The sequence below is a fragment of the Rhinoderma darwinii genome, chromosome 12 (genome assembly GCF_050947455.1).
Source record: "Rhinoderma darwinii isolate aRhiDar2 chromosome 12, aRhiDar2.hap1, whole genome shotgun sequence".
NCBI classification, from domain to species: Eukaryota; Metazoa; Chordata; class Amphibia; order Anura; family Rhinodermatidae; genus Rhinoderma; species Rhinoderma darwinii.
The window spans coordinates 68,029,743-68,047,986 of NC_134698.1; the positions used below are offsets into that span (position 1 = coordinate 68,029,743).

Below are 18,244 nucleotides of genomic sequence, written 5' to 3' on the forward strand. Positions count from 1 at the left end.
ATTGTATTGTTTATGCAGCATTACATATTATCGTTGTCGGCAGCACATCTCCCCCTGTGTAAACCGGGAGATGTGCTGCCAACATCATGGAAATGCATTGGGGATGTGCGATCGTAGTAAAGTCTATCCTTCCCCATACATAACTGATAATAGCTTCTTGTCAACTTGTCTTGTTGATCGGCGCTCGTTATTACGGCCCATATTAGCCGGTGTAATAGGACCTTTACATTAATGTTCTGTGGGGGAAGGCAGCGTTACCTATTGTCTTGAAAAAAATAAATCTATATCTATAGAATTTTTTATTATGTCCTGTCTCCACTTTTTAGGGCTTCAAACAAGAAATAACACTAAACACCAATAAAATTGATCAGTTGATTGTGTTTGGGGAGCAGTTGATACAGAAATGTGAAGCTATGGATGCTGTGAATATTGAGGATGAACTGGAGGAGATTCACAGATACTGCCAAGAAGTTTTTGGACGGGTGTATAGATTCCATGAAAGACTGACGTCCAGGAATTTGGTAAGAAACATTGCTCTGAGCAGTCTTATGGTCTCGGAGATTAAAATTGGAAGTAAAGAGAAATGAATACATGAGTTATTTATAATAAAAAAAAAAAAGGGGTGAATAGGAGCTCAAAGTTTCTGGGTTTTCTGATCTATTATATTTTTCCCAATAACCGGTACTAGCAGGAAAAGGAGGAACAAGTGTTCTAGTAGAATTTTTGGGAAAAAAAAAGATAGTGGAGGGTTATAAAGGACTGACACGTAAATAAACCCATATGCTAGAAAACCCACAGTCTTCCAATAAACTGAAGCCACTTGATGTTGTTGTACTAAAAAAAATCTTATTATCATCCCTTAAAGAATTTCGAAGAAGAGAGAGAAACCTCTGAGAATGATACAGATGGAGAAGATTCGAGAGAGATCCAGAACTCGTCATGGCACTCCACACTACCAGATGTTGAGACGTCCCACCAATCTCTCTGCCACTTAATGCCCCCAACTCTCCCGCATGAGAGATCTGGTCGAGAAACTCCCGTCAGTGTTGACTCCATTCCCCTGGAGTGGGATCCAACCGTAGATGTTGGAGGATCTTCCATGAATGAGGAGGAAGGGGTCTACTACAATCCCTTATCAGGTAAACTTCATTGTGTTTACGTTGCTCGTTGCAATCTAAATTTGCTCCACGTCTTGTTCTCCAGTTTCGCCTGAGATATCTTGTCTTGCGAGGAAACAAATTACATTATTTTCTTTCAGATGTAGAAATTGCTGAAAGTCCCGAAGCCTATGTCTTAATGACAACAAAAACTGTCCAAGCATCTTCTGGTAGGCCCCTGCCCAATGCATGTGTCTCATACTGGCACCATTGCTGTGATGCACGCTTATTCTCCCCCTTCACATTCCCTCATTTGCGCCGTTTCCTCTATTGCTTTGTGTGAGCACCATATTTCCCAAACCACATCTCATGGACATCTCATTGTGGTTGGCGCGCTTTTAGGACCATCAAGAGGATTTTCGTTCAGTGGTTGGGATGTTTTGGTTATGTGCTTGGGATATATGGAAACTAAGGAATTGATTTTATTTATTTTTCTCTTTTGGCTTCGCCTTGCTAAGAGGAGGTTCTTGTTTTTCCCATCAAACCAATGAACATACACAATGGGGGACCATTTGTGTATCAAGTCTTGTTGATTGAGACATTCTGCATTATACACTTTTTCATCTGTATGATATACTACTTGGCTTTTAAATACTATATATGTTTTTTTTGCATGGGCATTTCACGTAACTTTTTATTTTTATTTTTTTCTTGCTAAGCCAAACCCCATACTTGTCCATTATCAATACTACTAATCCTAACCTATTTACATTGGCCGTTTCTTTTTAAATATCATATAACATTGATTTTTGGCACTCTTTCCATATCTTCTATCCGTATCCTTACTCTGAATGCTATTACTGGTAAGTTTTTGTTGAGTTGCTCTTGATTCTTTTAAGACGATGTGTATACCTGGCACTATGGCACCACTATAAATAATTTTCCTGTATTTTGTCTAAGTTGTTGTGTGGTTTTTACAGGGAAATCGGATTTAGAGACTCCAACATGGCATTCACCAGACAAACATGTTGCCGCTGTAAAAATGGAATTCAAAGGAGATATAAAGGTGAAGGAACTTATGACGGTTACACCAGTAACCAGCACTTTGTTAGATCAATCTTCTGCAAGTTCTATATTTTATAGATCTTGGTAATTTTGAACTTCTATGGAAATCGTCTAATGCACCAGTTCTCATGTTTTTGCAGCGTGTTCAGGAAACCATTTCCGGTCCTAGAGCGAGCGACTCTAGAACAATAAGCTCTACCAGTGACCTACTAGAAGACAAAGGACTTCCAGGAATGCAGAGTCCTGAAACGCATACAGGTACCTTAGCAGACAAGTCTTTCACAAGTTGTAAATGACCTAATCGCATGATATTTCGTAATGACCACAGAGAGTAGTCCCATAATGAGAAATTGGAAATCGGCACTTGCAAGCGATCTGCTGTAATCTATCAGGAAAACGGTCAGTAAATGTTTAAATTCCCTGCAGCGCCACCACAGGGAAAATTAGGCATTACAGTGACCATTCACATTGGTGGGTTCTCTGTGTAATACAGGACAGGTCCTCCAGAGTGAGAGACTTTTTGTAACTGCTCTCCACTTTGACTAAGGGATGAGAATCCAGAACATGGCACCCCCCTCTATTAAATCCGAATTCCCTAATAGGGTATATGAGCATTGGTTTTCTAAACTGGAAACCCCTTCAACTTGACTACAGTTGGCTAGAGGGTATTGTTTTTCCTTCCTCTGGATTAACATCTAGGTCTGAGAAAGGTTGAACTTAACGGACAAATGATTTGCTTTTAACGTAAGTAACTATGTAGCGCTCTGTTCACGTCTGCGTCGATGCTTCGCGGTATAACGAAGGCCGCGATGCTGTGTTGGATTTAAATGGCAGCCAATGGGCTCTTTTGCTGTATAATGGGGTCCATCGAGGACCGCAGGAATTACGCCGCATGCTGCTCTATTCTTGCCATGTAAAAGCGGTCAATAGAGGCCCCCCGAAAAGCAGTGTGGACATCGCCTAAACGAATGGCAACTGCCGATGTTGCTGTAATGAAGATCCTACCGGGGAAACACCCTGAATTTTCTCTGTATCTTACTATAAGCTTTCCACATATCATTATTACCTTCTAATACACATGCAGGTTTGATATTAGAGGGGCCGTAAAGTATTTAGGATGGGGTATTTGGCTAGATGGTATAATGTTCAATACAAATATTGTTGGCAATGGCCATCTCTGGGAACGACTCGCACGAATATCCGCTGCCCATTGTCAGTACAACTTGTGTCGTCCTTTAACCCCTTCACGACCACCCCACGTAGATTAACTGGTTGCAAAGCTGGTCGTTGTGCCTGCAGCCCGTTAATCCACGTGTGCTCCTAACAGAGCACACAGACGCTCCCCGCAGCCCGGCATCTCCCAGTACAGGCTGCTACTAGCAGCTTTAGTACTGGGGGAAAACATCGGGTCGGATCACAGCGGTGATCCGAACCGATTAACCCCTTAATTGCGGCAGTCAATAATGACCGCCGCATTTAAGTTCTTATAGCAACATCGGCACCCCGCTACGCGATTGCGGGGGCCGATTGTTGCGGGGGGGGCGATTGCTATGGCAAATGGAAGCCTAACAAAGGCTTCCTATCTGCCATTACGTTAGCCGATTAGGCCCCGCCCGGAGGCGGAGCCTGATCGGCTTGCTGTCAGTGAACAACTGACAGTTCTAATACATTGCACTACCCATGTAGTGCAATGTATTAGAACATCAAACAAACAGTTGGACCTTCAAGTCCCATAGTGGGACTAAAGAAAAGTGTAAAAAAAAAGTGTAAAAAAAGTAAAAATAAAAGTTGTAAAAATACAATAAGTTTCAAATAATAACACAAAACACAATCGCCCTTTTTCCTTTATCAAGTCATTTATTATTGAAAAAAATAATAAAGCCATACATATTTGGTATCGCTGCGACCGTAACTATAAAAATATTATGTTATTTATTCCGCACAGTGAACGCCGTAAAAAAAAAACTAAAAAATACTGACATAATTGCTATTTTTTGGTCACCTTGCCTCCCAAAAAAAAAAAAGGATAACATGTGATCAAAAAGTTGCATGTACCCCAAAATGGTACCAATAAAATCTACAGCTCGTCCCGCAAAAAAAACAGCCCTCATACCACTACGTCTATGAAAAAATAAAATTAGTTAAGGCTCCAATAAGCCAGGAAATAAAAATATGCACTTGTGCCGGCCCGAGGGAAACATTTCTTCTGTTTCAAGTGGCAAATTATCAAGGCCCCTAAAATTAGGGAACTAGGAAGGGGAGGGCCCAAACATATCTGCTGAAAGCGAGGGTGCCCGTATTATACCAGGGCAACACTTCTCAGCAAAATTCCTCAAACTGCAAAGGTGCGGAGTGTGGTCCAAAAGGGGGATAAGAAAGGACACAGTTTATCAGTGCGACACCGGCCTGTGCAGAAAGGATTGTGTCACAGCGTAACACACATCTATGGATCATTTTATTGTTTTTGTTTACCCCATTATTATACCACCTGACTATGCCCCTTATATACTCCGCCCGGCTTACATGTACCCCCACATTATAAACGGAAACACCAGTAAGACTCAATACAAGACTACTACAAGCAAAATCCACACTCCAAAAGCCAAATGGCGCTACCTCCCTTCTGAACCCTACAGTGTGCCCAAACAGCAGTTTACTTCCACATATATGGCATCGCCATACCCGGGAGAACCCTTTTAACAATTTTTGGGGTGTGTGTCTCCAGTGGCACAAGCTGGGCGCCACATATTGGCATATCTATAGAAAAAAATCCCATTTTCACTCTGCAACATCGAGTGCACACCAATTTCTGCCAATCACCTGTGGTGTTAATATGCTCACTACACCCCTAAGTGAATACCTTGAGGGGTGTAGTTTCCAAAATGGGGTCACTTCTGGGGGGGATCCACTGTTTTGGTCCCACAGGGACTTTGCAAATGCGACATAGCGCCCAGAAACCAATCCAGCAAAATCTGTACTCCAAAAGCCAAATGATGCTCCTTCCCTTCTGAGCCCTACTGTGTGCCCAAACAGCAGTTTATGACCACATATGTGGTATTGCCGTACACAGGAGAAGTTGCTTTACAAGTGTTGTGGTGCTTTTTTTCATTTATTTGTTGAGAAAATGAAACATTTTCAGCTAAAACTACGTCTTATTGAAGAAAAATGATTTTTTTTAATTTTCACTGCCCAATTCTAATAAAATCTATGAAACACCTGTGGGGTCAAAATGCTCACTACACCCCTAGATGGATTCCTCAAGGGGTGTAGTTTTGTGAATGGAATGACTTTTGGGGAGTTTCCACTGTACTGACACCTTAGGAGCTTTGCAATAGTGACATGGTGTCAAGAAACCAATCCAGCAAAATCTGTGCTCCAAAAGCCAAATGGCGCTCCTTCTCTTCAGATCCTTGCCGTGTGCCCAAACAGCAGTTTATAACCACAAATGGGGTATTGCCGTACTCCAGAGAAGTTGCTTTACAAATGTTGTTTTTTTTTTATTCCTTTATTTGGTGAAAAAATGAAAAATTTTGAGCTAAAGCTACGTCTTATTGGAAAAAAAGTATTTTTTTTATCTTCACTGCCCAATTCTAATAAAATCTATGAAACCCCTGTGGGTTCAAAATGCTCACTACACCCCTAGATGGATTCTTCAAGGGGTGTAGTTTCCTAAATGGAGTCACTTTTTTGGTGTTTTCACTGTTTTGGTCCCTTAGGGGCTTTGCAAATGCGACGTGGTCTCCGCAAACCATTCCTGCTAAATTTGAGCTGCAAAAACCAAATGTCGCTCTTTCCCTTCTAAGCCCTGCCGTGTGTCCAAACAACCATTTATTACCACATGTGGGGTACTGTTTTACTCGGGAGAAATTGCTTTACAAATGTAGTGGTGCATTTTCTCCTTTTAGCCCTTGTGGAAACTAGAAAAAATTAGCTAAACCTACATTTTCTTTGAAAGAATGTCGATTTTCATTTTCACGGCCTACTTCCAATAATTTCTCCAAAAAACCTGCGGGGTCAAAATGCTCACTATACCCCTAGATAATTTCCACAAGGGGTATAGTTTCCGAAATGGGGTCACTTTTGGGGGATTTCCACTGTTTTGGCGCCGCAAGAGCCTTTCAGACCCGACATGGTGCCTAAAATATTTTCTAATAAAAAAGGAGGCCCCAAAATCCTCTAGGTGCTCTTTTGCTTCTGAGGCCGGTGCTGCAGTCAATAAGTGCACTAGGGCCACATGTGGGGTATTTCTAAAAACTGCAGAATCTGGGCAATAGATATTGAGTTGCGTTTCTCTGGTAAAACTTTCTGTGTTACAAAAAAAATAGATGAAAAATTAATTTCTGCAAAAAAAAAAAAATTTGAAAATTTCACATCTACTTTGCCTTAATTCCTGTGAAACATCTAAAGGGTTAAGAAACTTTCTAAATGTTGTTTTGAATACTTTGAGGGGTGAAGTTTTTAAAATGGGGTGACTTATCGAGGGTTTCTAATATATAAGGCCCTAAAATCCACTTCACAACTGAACTGGCCCCTGTAAAAATAGCCTTTTGAAATTTTCTTGAAAATGTGAGAAATTGCTGCTAAAGTTCTATGCCTTGTGATGTCATAGAAAAATAAAAAGATGTTCAAAAAACAATGCCAATCTAAAGTAGACATGTGGGGGATGTTAATTAGCAACAATTTTGTGTGGTATTACCATCTGTCTTACAAGCAGATACATATAAATTTAGAAAAATGCTAATTTTTGCAATTTTTCGCTAAATTTTGGTGTTTTTCACAATTAAATACTTAATGTATCGAGCAAATTTTGCCAGTAACATAAAGTCCAATGTCTCACGAGAAAACAATCTCAGAATCGCTTGGATAGGTAAAAGCATTCCAGAGTTATTACCACATAAAGTGAAACATGTCAGATTTGAAAAAATTGGCTGTGTCCTGAAGGGGTTAATATTCTCATACGGTATGTTTGTGTTCTTTTTTTTTTTTGTTTAGGTGTCATTGAGCGTTGGGAGATTATTCAAGCGCAAACCTTGAGCAATGAACTCGGTAAGAAGCAAAGCTTCCAGCAGTGGCAACAACTCAATGCAGACTTAGATGATCTCACGCTTTGGTTGGATAAAACTGACGTAGAACTTGAACAGGCCAAACTGCTGAAGCCATCGTCTACCATCCGAGAGCTGGAACAAAGAGTGAAAGTGCTCAAGGTAGATAAGTTTATAATCGTATAGGATTTATAGGAACATTTATTGATCAGCTGAAATTCTCCCTGATACAATCTCTCAGTAAGGCCTTATTCACACAAACGGACCGCACACTGACCCATGCAATTCAATGGGGCTGTTCACACGTCTGTTTCTTTTCACGGAGCTCTTGTCTGTTGCAAGAAACTCACGACATGTTCTAGTCTGGTCCGTTTTTGCAGACCAGACTCACCCATTAAAGTCTGTGGGTGCGTGAAAATCAAAAATGGATATCACAAGGACAACATCCGGGGGCTGTCAGTTTTTCACGGATCAGTTGCTAAAGAAATGCAGAAAAAAAGTGAAACCCGGAAGTGCTTGCAGATGAGAAAAACAACTGAAAAAATAGATGACGCACACAACAAACCTCACTGACGCAACACAGACCTTCATATGCAGAAAAAATAGTCCATCTTTTGCACAAGCAAATCTGACACGCTCGTGTGAATACGGCCTAAATATACTCTGGTAGACACTTGATATCGTCCTGTTTAGTCATGTATGGGTACAAAGTGCTGGTAACCTCTACGATCTGGTTTTTAATTGGTTTAGTTGATGGTAAAGACTTTGACATTAATGTAACAAGCTTGGCATTTATAGTCTCGGCATTGTGCAGGTGTATTGTGAGCGTTGTGGCCATATTTCTATAGGGCATCTGACAAAAGCCTTAAACTGGTTGTCCTGACCCATTATTTCGATGCCCTGTTAAACTACTAGGAATCCCCCAAACAACTGAACAGAACTACTGAGCTGAGTTTGTGTTACCGGCAATGCCTCTGTAAGATACAATGATGCTTTTAATGGTCCATCTATAGTTAATCCATCGAACCATAATTGTCCATTTGGTGTAATATGGACAGACTTTACACAGACTTAGGCCTCATGCACGCGACCGGGTTTGGTCCAGGATATACGGACCGTATGTCGGACGAGTTTCCCAGACCGAAGACCGTTCAGGGAGCCGGGCTCCTAGCGTCATGGTTATGTATAATGCTAGGAGTCCCTGCCTCTCGGCAGAAATACTACCCCGTACTGTAATCATGTATTCTGTACGGGAAGGCAGGGACTCCTAGCATCATAGATAACTATGATACTAGTAGTATGGCTCCCTGAACTGGAAATGCGGCCAACATATCATAGACCAAATAGTAGTTGTGTGCATGATGCCTAAGTCCTTTAAAATAGTGCCACTGTTGTACATACGGTTGAGTGTGTCTGGTATTGCCGCTCAACGGCGCTCCATGTCACTTAAATTCTGCAATACCACACAGAGCCTTTAGACAAAACGGGAGGCGGTTCTTTCATTTTATTAAGTGACCTCTTTTAAGGGTGTCTTATAGGGACACTAAAGTTGAAATAAATAAAAAGAAGGAACATTTGCCCTATCGCAATGCAAGTCTCCTCTATGTGACCCAGGAAGCATTCTTTTGGGAGAAGAGGTGGTACTCGGACCACTTTATCTCTGACTGGGAGGCAGCTTGCTGCAGCAGAAACCTCACCACTGCTCTAATTCAGTAAAGACCAGGCAAGCTAAACCCTGCCTCCTTGGCCATTTCCTAGCTGTGGATGGAAGTAACTAAGAGGAGACCGGCCTATGCTGTTTCTGCCAGATTTCTACCAGACTACATACGCATTTTATATAATCTTCTTCAAATTGTTCCTAGGTTTAGTGTCCCTTTAAAACTGATCCTCTAAAAATATAATTTATTACAAAGCCATGCTGAGAATCCTCTATACGTTTTTTGTTTTTTTTCACAATTCCTTGTTTATCATTATTTTAGAACTTTTTAAAAGAGTTTGATAATTATAAAGCCGTGGTTATATCTGCAAACCTGAACAGTAAAGAGTTCCAGCCTGAGGAGGATGAGACCGAAGCTCGGGATGTCCTGAATCGACTTCACATGGTGAATGTGCGCTGGGAGCGAGCGTGCTGTGAACGAGATGGCTGGAGGGAGACATTACAGAGTGACCTGCTTCAGTGTGAGGTGAGCTTTATTGTCCACCAAGAAATCATTACCATCATTTGCCACTTGTATATGTTCCCTAAAATTTTTATGCCCAGGCTGCAGGGCAGCTACAGCCACATTTTCCCAATTGAAGAGGACTGTGTCACCAGATTCATGTGATACAGTTTTTGAGAAGCCCCTCCACCAGTTAGGCTGCTCTACAGATGTAGCAGAGCACGTTTTTACCATTTTTTTGGGTGGCATTGTTAATGTATTCGGGCACATGACCGATCCCGAATATGGTGCCCATACTGTTCCTCCCTATGCCTCCAATTTTCCAGAGAATCTGTGAGGAAAATATTTATGGCATGGGCTTATACTTATCATATTCCACATGTATTCTGTATACTTCTAGAGTAGAATATGTTGCCTCACTAAAGGGCCAAAACCTAGATCAGTAAGCACTCCGTGTGCAGCCGTACAGGTCCATGTACATGACGTTGCAGCTTTAGGCTCTGTTCACACCTGCGTCCTGGTTCATAACGGAAACCAGGACCCAGTGTAGGATCCTGATGGACTCCATTGACTTATAGTAAGGACTTTGTTTTGACGGGAAAAATAGCGTTACAGATGTGAACCTAGTCTTGCCTGAAGTCCTATGTGAAACCACATAAAACAAAAATCTATCACAAGTTGTGCTAAATGACACTCTACTCTACTACATCTATAGGTCATCCTGATGTGACGTCTTCGAGTGCGACCAGGTTAAAATAAATGTTCCGTTTCTTACATACTAATCTTCGCATTACATGTTATGTAGGAATTCCAAGAGAGGAGCGATCAATTGTTGTGGTTGACTGAAGCTGAAGAACGTAGACTCCAATACCGTGTGACCGATCTCCATGCAGACCCGCATGTCTTTCTGGAGAGTCAGAAGAATCTAATGGTAAGAGTCCTAATATAGGATGTATAAACCCAAACACCTCATAGATTTCTCCCTTAAAGAGTTATTCCCCTCATCTTACAAAGTAATGGCATATGGTTAGGGTATGCCATAACTTTGGTTGTTGGGGGTCCTACTGATTGTGAGAAGGGGCTGCAGCGCTAATCTAGAGCCACGTCCCCTTCTAAGTTTTCTCTGCACATCGGCCGTCCACTTGACTGGTGCCGTGCTGCCGTCGTTTGCACTGCGGGTGACCAGACTGTTCAGGGAGACAGTAAATGGGACGCAGCACTAAACCAGTGCTGCAGCCCCTCCGATCTCTGGATTGGTGGGGGTCCCTGAGGTCAGGTCTCCACCCATCATAAAGTGATGGCATCCTAGCGATATTACGCGGGTTTTGTGTCTCAAAGACACACACGCAGTACCCGCTCTTTTAGCAGAGCCGTCCGTTCAGCTGAACTGACGGAATCCGTTGGGAGACTGATACAGCTTCTATATATACAGGACACATAGAAAATGTATTGTAAAAAGTAAAAATTTTTAAAAAAAGTCCTTAACACAAAAACATTGAATTTATAAAAAATCCCATTCAATGGTGTACGGAGACTTCGGGCATTTTTTTGTACTCTGTAGAGTTTGTGTGTGGTCCTCAGTGATGGTTCTCCAGGCCAGAGTTGGTGAGATGACTGCGCCAGCCCCATTACTGGATGACACATGAGAAGATTGTCTTTTAATAAGCTTTGTAATCGTATGAGAGTAAGAACTGTCAGGCCATGCTGGAATAGATGTAATCTCTTCCGTACACTGTAAGTCCTGCACACACACTGCTCGCTTTATATTCATACTGGTATTGCTGCAGAAGACATGACATTACATCCGCTATACTCATTACTGCTTCTCCTGGACATCGGGCACCCCCTGTGATTCAGCCTATTGAGGGAAACATGAATGCATATCTGGTCGCAGCGGGCACATCTTCACAATACATGTATAATAGATGGTCTGCAGACGAGCCGCCATATCCGGATGTCGCACTCTGATTCTCATTGACTTTAGGGGGTGTTCTCTCCAGTGTAAATGTTACAAATGAACATTGTCAAATCTATGACCAAAAGGTCTTACCAACTTTTTGCTTGATACAGCTCCAGTCGTTTTTTCACGGTTAGTAGGTTTTCAGCTGGTGATTGGGGGGGTAGCCAAAGTCAGAAGAGCCATTCAAGTATATTACTGGTGCATGCCAAGGCTGGGACAAGGGGTCGGCAGCAGCCTATATCACGATGGGGTGTATGTATTCTACAAAATGCTACCGCTTAATAGGAAGAGAGGACGCGAAGAAGAGTGAATAAATGGATTGCTCATCGGATGGTCTCTTGTGATAAATCTGCAGTTTATAGATTGTTCGCTGTCTAGGACTAAAAGAGCAAACACTTAGAGCTTGTCCACACGTAGCTGAATTGCAGATGGAAAATACGCAGCAGAATCCAGTAGCAGCAAAGTGGGTGACATTTAACAAATCTCATCCACACGCTGTGGAAAAATTCCGACCAGAAATTCACCTGCGGTGCGTATTTTTCATACCGCAGCATATCAAGTCCTGCTGCGGAAAGTGGACTGAATTGCTGTGTTTTTTAGAGATGTCACCATCCCCCAGCACTGGGAAAAACGCCGCAAAATCCGCCCCATTTTCTGCAGCGGAATGTCTGGTAGTTTCAACGGAATTGCTGCAGAAGTTTTCTGTGGACAAGCCCTTATTGTGTGAACATCGCAGGTAGAAAATTTTGCAAAGGTGGCAGTGTTACTCGCAAGGTTACAGGACTAGTAGACATCACATTGGGACCCCCAGTTTTCGTGTGTGTAGCAGAGCTGGATATGGATTGTGGATATTTACAGAGAACGATTTGTCGTTGATAATTCAGTAATAAACTGGTTTTATTCTATTATTCAGCAACTGAAGGAGCAGCTACTGGAGAGACAAATCGAAGCGACCTCCCTGGAGGGTTTGTCTAGCACCTTGTTGAGTAGTACGTCCGCTGCTGGTTACGTGGAGGCAGAAGAGAGAATCCACGTCACCGAAACCAAACTAAGACGGCTGCTACTAGACGTTTCACAAGACTTGTCTGCAGTTCAGGAAGCGCTGGTGAGTACACCGGGACAATACGTTTATAGCTTTCCCTTCATACACACCTAAAACTCTTCACAGCTGTGGTTATGCTACAATGTTCTGTTCCAGCCTAAGCAATCCTCTGGGAGCTAAATACGTCAGCAACACAAATCTCTCATCCCAGGTTTGCTGCAATGTATCGGTGTAGATAGTGTATTCGCCTGTAGTCCGGGCTGTTGGGTACAGGCTCACAGATGCGAGTGAAAACCATGTGGATGTGCTGCTCGGCTGAATGGCCGCACGGTTTTCCGAGTAAAACTGCCGTGTAACTGCGAAGTTGTGCATCCATTAATGAAAAGACCCTGAACATGACAAAATTGTGCGCCTATTAACACCAGATTTACTCGCAAAACCGCACCAAATAACATGACCACGCGGTCTTCAGCTGCATTGCGGCCGCTACGTAAGACCGTACCCTCCCGCTCAGTGGTTGCTAAGTATTATGTTCGTGAGGGTTTTCATCCGCTGAATAGTGGACTGTTCTTGTTCACATCCAGACAGCAAGCAGAGATCTTACTTTGGTTTGAATTCACTATTTTATGTCTAAAGTCGCAGAACTTTTTTTTTATACAGTGATTGGGCTTCATTTACATAAGACTGGACTGCCCCTTAGAGGAATAATACAGTTAATCATATACCGGCCAAAAATCCTGAAAATGTTTGCAGTCCCGTTCTTTAGGCTAGAGCTCCACATGGTCACGGTGTCGTAGTTCAATGATGAGATGACCATGTCGGCTTTTCTGCATGGAGGTTGCAGCTGTCCCATAATTTTATGATTGTCCCAGTCTTAGACAGCGCCCCTGCCGGCACTGATACCTGCAAGCTGCTGTACCACTTCATTATGTATCCGATTACAGAGATCTGCATCTTATGTAGGTTTTCCTCTGAATGAGTTGTGTTTTTTTAATCTTTCCTCCCGTACAGGACACTTCTGAAGCTGATGAGGTGGATTCTCGTATCTTCTCAACCACTCACAAACAGGTAGGACCTCAATATCCTTCATTATAGTACGGCCATTGGTTGTTGTATCCTTTACTAGCAATACATTAAAGTGCAACTAAACTTTAAAAAAACTTCTTACGTGGCAGAAGTTTTGATCGGTGGAGGTCTGAGCACGGAGACTCCCACCGATCGCTAAAACAAAGCGGCAGATGCGCTGAGCTGACTGCTGAACCGCTTTTCTCGGCTCACCTAAGCGCTTCTGCTGCTTCGTTTTAGTGATCGGTGGGAGTCTCCGTGTTCAGACCCCCACCGATCAAAACTTCTGACGTCTGAAATATTAAAGGGGAACTAAACTTTCAAAAAAATTATATGACCTATTAAATACAGAAGATCATTGTTCATAATGTAAAAACATTGTAGAAGTCAAACCTTAAACTAATGTTCTTTACTTCTTACAGACTGCAGCTGGAGGAGCGTCCAAAGACTCTACCAGGTACATTGATTTGGGTAAAATGTCCTGTATTCTAGATCCTGGTCCTTTATACCTTATTAAAGGAGTTCTTCATTTCGGACCCTCTTGGGTTTAACTTGGATGGGGCGTCCTCTGTAGGGCTGATCTTACACAGCTGCATTCCTGCCTGAGGAAGCCCCCCCCTGATCTCATAATAAGGGGGTAAGAGGATGTCCATGGGTGAACTACGACATAAATCAGTGTATTGCAATGAGGGTTACCCAGTAGACAGCAGCTGTTGCCATCTTTACAGTAGGGATAGCTGAATTTTTTTCAGCTTGGCCTGGGAAAAAGGCACAACTGTCATCAAACCATATCCAGACTGTAGATGATAGAAGAATTTAGCTACTTGAACACAAAGTTTAGAATGGGAGTACAAATTTGGTTTCGGGGGTTCCCCTATGACGATGGTGGGAACGACTGACGTGCATGTAAACCTCCTGTAGGACACTGTTTTGACTCCTCATTAGTGAGTGCGACTGTTCAAGCCATGAAATATGTAAAGGAAAAAAAAACCTAAGTGATTGAATTCATATTTTATTTTTAACTCCTGTTTTTTGATCACAGGACGAGAAGACAAGACACCGCCCAGGAGGCATCTAAGAGGTCTTTCTTCTACAGAGTGTTGCGAGCCGCTTTCCCTCTACAACTTCTCCTGCTTCTCTTGCTCTTCTTCGCCTGCATGATTCCCGTCTCCGAGGAGGACTTCAGCTGTGCCCAAGCTAACAATTTTGCCAGGTCTTTTTACCCAATGCTGAGATATACTAATGGCCCACCTCCGACATAGTTACAATTCCTGTATATTTCTGCCCCAACCAAATAACATTCCAATTCTGTGTCCAGAGTAACGCACCAGCAAATCACAGGATAGATCTAGTGTAGGGGTGCACAACCCTCAACTCCCATGATCCTTCATTTCACTTTGACGGTTTAAAGCCCTGCCCTTAATAGCGTCAAAGCTGCAGGTTGGTGCTTCACGAAACGGGTTGCAGGAAGTTCCCTCATTTGCATGCACATAGTAACTTTATATCTATGTACTTGGTGGAAGTTTATAAAGATATAGCCATTTTAAATATTTTTAGATTAAGCAATAATGTGTTTCCTTTCCTATTTTTACTTCCGACTGGAGAAAATTTTATCGCATGGCTGTGGCTTTTATTATTTTTTTTTATTTATGTGAAATTTAATTGTTAATTACTATGTAAATTAGCACATTTCGTAAAATTAAGGGCCCATTCCTATTCAGAATAATTCATAATGTTGTACAGAGCAATTTGGTTTTCTACAGATTTCTGGGCGAATGTCTTTGTTGTACAGTCAGATTTTTTGGGCTTTTTTTTAATGTTTCCTTTTTAAGCCATTTTTGGAAATCACGAAAAACACTGAAGTGTTGGACTGAAGGTCATTTATTGTTCAAGATGTATCTTAAAAGGGATTCTAATATATTCTGTAAGATAGTATTACACGTCCCACCAGCTGCAAATGTTAAAGGTGCGGTGGGATATTGACTCAATAAACTTCATATGACCTTTATAATTCATGGCCCGTTTTTCATCATTGTGTATTTGTTTTTAAAGTTGGACAGACTTTTTAATGGTATTTTTCTCCAATGTGGTAAGGAACGCAACTATTGATCGTTTGATTGTCTGAGGAGTCCTTCTATTTTAAACAAGTAACGGCATATCACTAGGATCAGTGGAGGTCCGACAGCTGGGGGCCCCCACCGATCCTGAAAATGAGTGGGCCGAAGCCCCATTGGCATTTTCTCTACACATCAATGTTCTTGTCAAGGCGCTGTGCAGAGAACTGGCTCCATTTAAGTGAATGGGGATGAGTTGCAGTACCTGTGTAGCGCCTGGATTGGAGTAGAGTTGTGCAAAGAAAAATCAGGAGTTGTCGCGGTGCTTCGGAGAGCTGCAGTCACTTGCTTAAACAAGATTGTACAGGATTAGATAAACATGGTTACTTTCTTTTAGAAATGGCGCCACACCTGTCCACTCCATTGAATGGGGCCAAGCTGCACTACCACCGACAACCTGTGGGCAAGCATGGCACTGTTCTTGGGAAAGAAAACAACAGCTGTTTTTCTAATCCAGTACAATCTTCTTGAAGTAGGATATTAAATATTTGACACTTGGCACGACAAAGCCACCTTCCTTTTTACAGACTTCATGAACATGGCGTTTACACCAAAGATCTTGTTTTATGCATTTTCTAATCACCCTCATTGTCCAGACAAAACAGAATTTACGAACATGCAGCAAAACAAAGCATATGTCTACCCTGGAACACTATGAATTACAGTTTAGAAAGCTGCTTAATTCCATATGTTGATTGTAAATCTTTTACTGGTCTTAAGTTCTAGAATGGGGCTGCATTCAAAATTCTGCCGGCTTCAGAGCTGAAATTTCCCAACGTTCCTTGCTGGCTCAGGGACTGCACAGAATTTGCATTCAGGGAAGTGTCTTTTACACCAGGCACTGTAGGGAAATCTGAAAAACTAACATTTTCACAGCATTACAGAAGCTCTGTTCAGTCTGATGACAAATTTGTTGACTTTTTCCAATAGCAACCAGCAGAATTATGAAGGCAGCTCTTGGCTTATAATACAGGCTTTAACTCTGTACCAGATGAGCATCACAATGTGCTTTAAAAATTAACTATAGCTATATATTAGATATACACTATGTAGGACAGCGCTCACTGCCATTCCCATCCTTCCTGTAATAAAATGTTTTATTATAGTAATATAATGGCCTTGCACTAGATATAAAGGATTTACAATTCAATTATTCCTGCTTGTCGCCTTTAAGGCCACGTACCCACAAATATGCAGGCGACAAACACAACATTTGTTTTTGTGTGAAAACTGAGCTATGATCAGGTAAATTGCTTAGTCCAGTCCTATGTAAACAAAGGTAAAATCGCTGCAATGAGAAATTATGCAACTTTCTAATATACCTTGTGGTTCAATTCTTCACCATTTTCATTCTTTATCCATATTTCTTCTTGCTGTCAATATATGGAAGGATTCTTGCTCATTCAGAGGCTAAAAACTGCTTACTCTGAACTAGTGTAGCACTGCGAATGCGACACATTGGTGACAAACCCTCAGCAAAAGCATAACGATCACAATTGGTTTTCCACCTGTAAACCGAAATGTTGCAATTCACTGGTAGCAAGCAGAGATCTTAGCCTCTGTTCACACTGGGGTGGTATGTTTCCATTGAAATTTCTAGTAGCCTACTTAAGACTTCTACTTTCATTTGACATTGAACTACACTATGTAGGTTTCATTTCATAGTTAAATACCTTGAATATGATACAGCTGGCGCCAGTTCACACTAGAATCCTCAAGCGTTCGTCTCTGCAGAGCACAGGCACCTTTTTGGACACCATTTATTTTTTTTGAATGTAAGAGACACTGGAAAAAAAAATCTAAAAACAGTTCAAAGAAAAGCTAAAGACAAATTCAGACAAAAAGCTTTTAATTTCTTTACACAACCCACAGATCCACTGATATCCAAATGATCGGCACCAATTTATAAAATGAAAAATACAAAAGTCCTATTCAAAATGAATCCTATTTATGCAGTCCTTTCTCACTGTAGTAGTAGACAATTGTTTTATGAAAAAGTCATTTATCAGGACTGCTCCCTTTACAAGTATCACACAGGATTGTAGTATTAGGCATCAAATAATATAGACTACTAGAACTGGCGCCGGCAGGGATAGAGCGGAGAATTAAGTCATTACCATTGCTCCCATTATGAGCATCAGTGACCTTATATACTATGGGATCGCTCATAATACAATTTCCTAGTGCAATAGTTAAGGTGGCTCCAAACTGGATCTTTACTTTGAAGGGAGTGTCCACCCTTGAACGCCATCTTGTGCCAATTAATTGTAATCATTTCTTTCTGCATACGGTTTAGGCTTCGTTCACATCTGCGTCAGGGCTCTATTCTGATGTTCATAGTTTTGAGTTAAATGGTGACGGATCCGGTGCCAATGGTTTCCGTTTGTCTCAGTTGTGCAAGCGTCTTGATGGAATCAATACCGTAGTAGACTGCGCTATTCATTCCGTCAAAACGACGGAACCCTTACACAACTGAGACAAACTGAAGACTAACGGTACATTCACACGAGTGTGTGCGCAAAAAACGGACCATATTTCCTACATTTCATGTCAGTGTGCCATCATTGTGCTTTACGTGTGGCAACGGTTTTTCACATATGTGGTTACCCTCTGCAAGCACTTTTTTTTTTTTTATAAGAAAAAGTTGTTAGAAAGTTATCCCATTTATGGGTTAAAAAAAAAACAACAGTAGTTTAGCAG

At 41.7% G+C, this 18,244-nt stretch overlaps 1 protein-coding gene across 3 annotated transcripts in view; it reads left to right on the forward strand.

The window, feature by feature from the left end:
• Positions 1–15,443, forward strand: part of SYNE2 (spectrin repeat containing nuclear envelope protein 2) — a 257,014-nt gene extending 241,571 nt beyond the window's left edge. For 2 of the 3 annotated variants that reach the window (XM_075843762.1, XM_075843763.1), the window contains exons 104-115: positions 327–521; positions 866–1,139; positions 1,259–1,327; positions 2,078–2,163; positions 2,303–2,420; positions 7,155–7,366; positions 9,184–9,387; positions 10,169–10,294; positions 12,237–12,428; positions 13,377–13,433; positions 13,853–13,887; positions 14,473–15,443. In XM_075843762.1, coding sequence (XP_075699877.1) covers positions 327–521; positions 866–1,139; positions 1,259–1,327; positions 2,078–2,163; positions 2,303–2,420; positions 7,155–7,366; positions 9,184–9,387; positions 10,169–10,294; positions 12,237–12,428; positions 13,377–13,433; positions 13,853–13,887; positions 14,473–14,692 — 1,788 coding nt within the window. In that variant the 3' untranslated portion in view covers positions 14,693–15,443. The remainder of the gene's footprint in view (positions 1–326; positions 522–865; positions 1,140–1,258; positions 1,328–2,077; positions 2,164–2,302; positions 2,421–7,154; positions 7,367–9,183; positions 9,388–10,168; positions 10,295–12,236; positions 12,429–13,376; positions 13,434–13,852; positions 13,888–14,472) is intronic. The other variant, XM_075843764.1, reaches the window with a different exon arrangement.
• Positions 15,444–18,244: the final 2,801 nt, after the last annotated feature.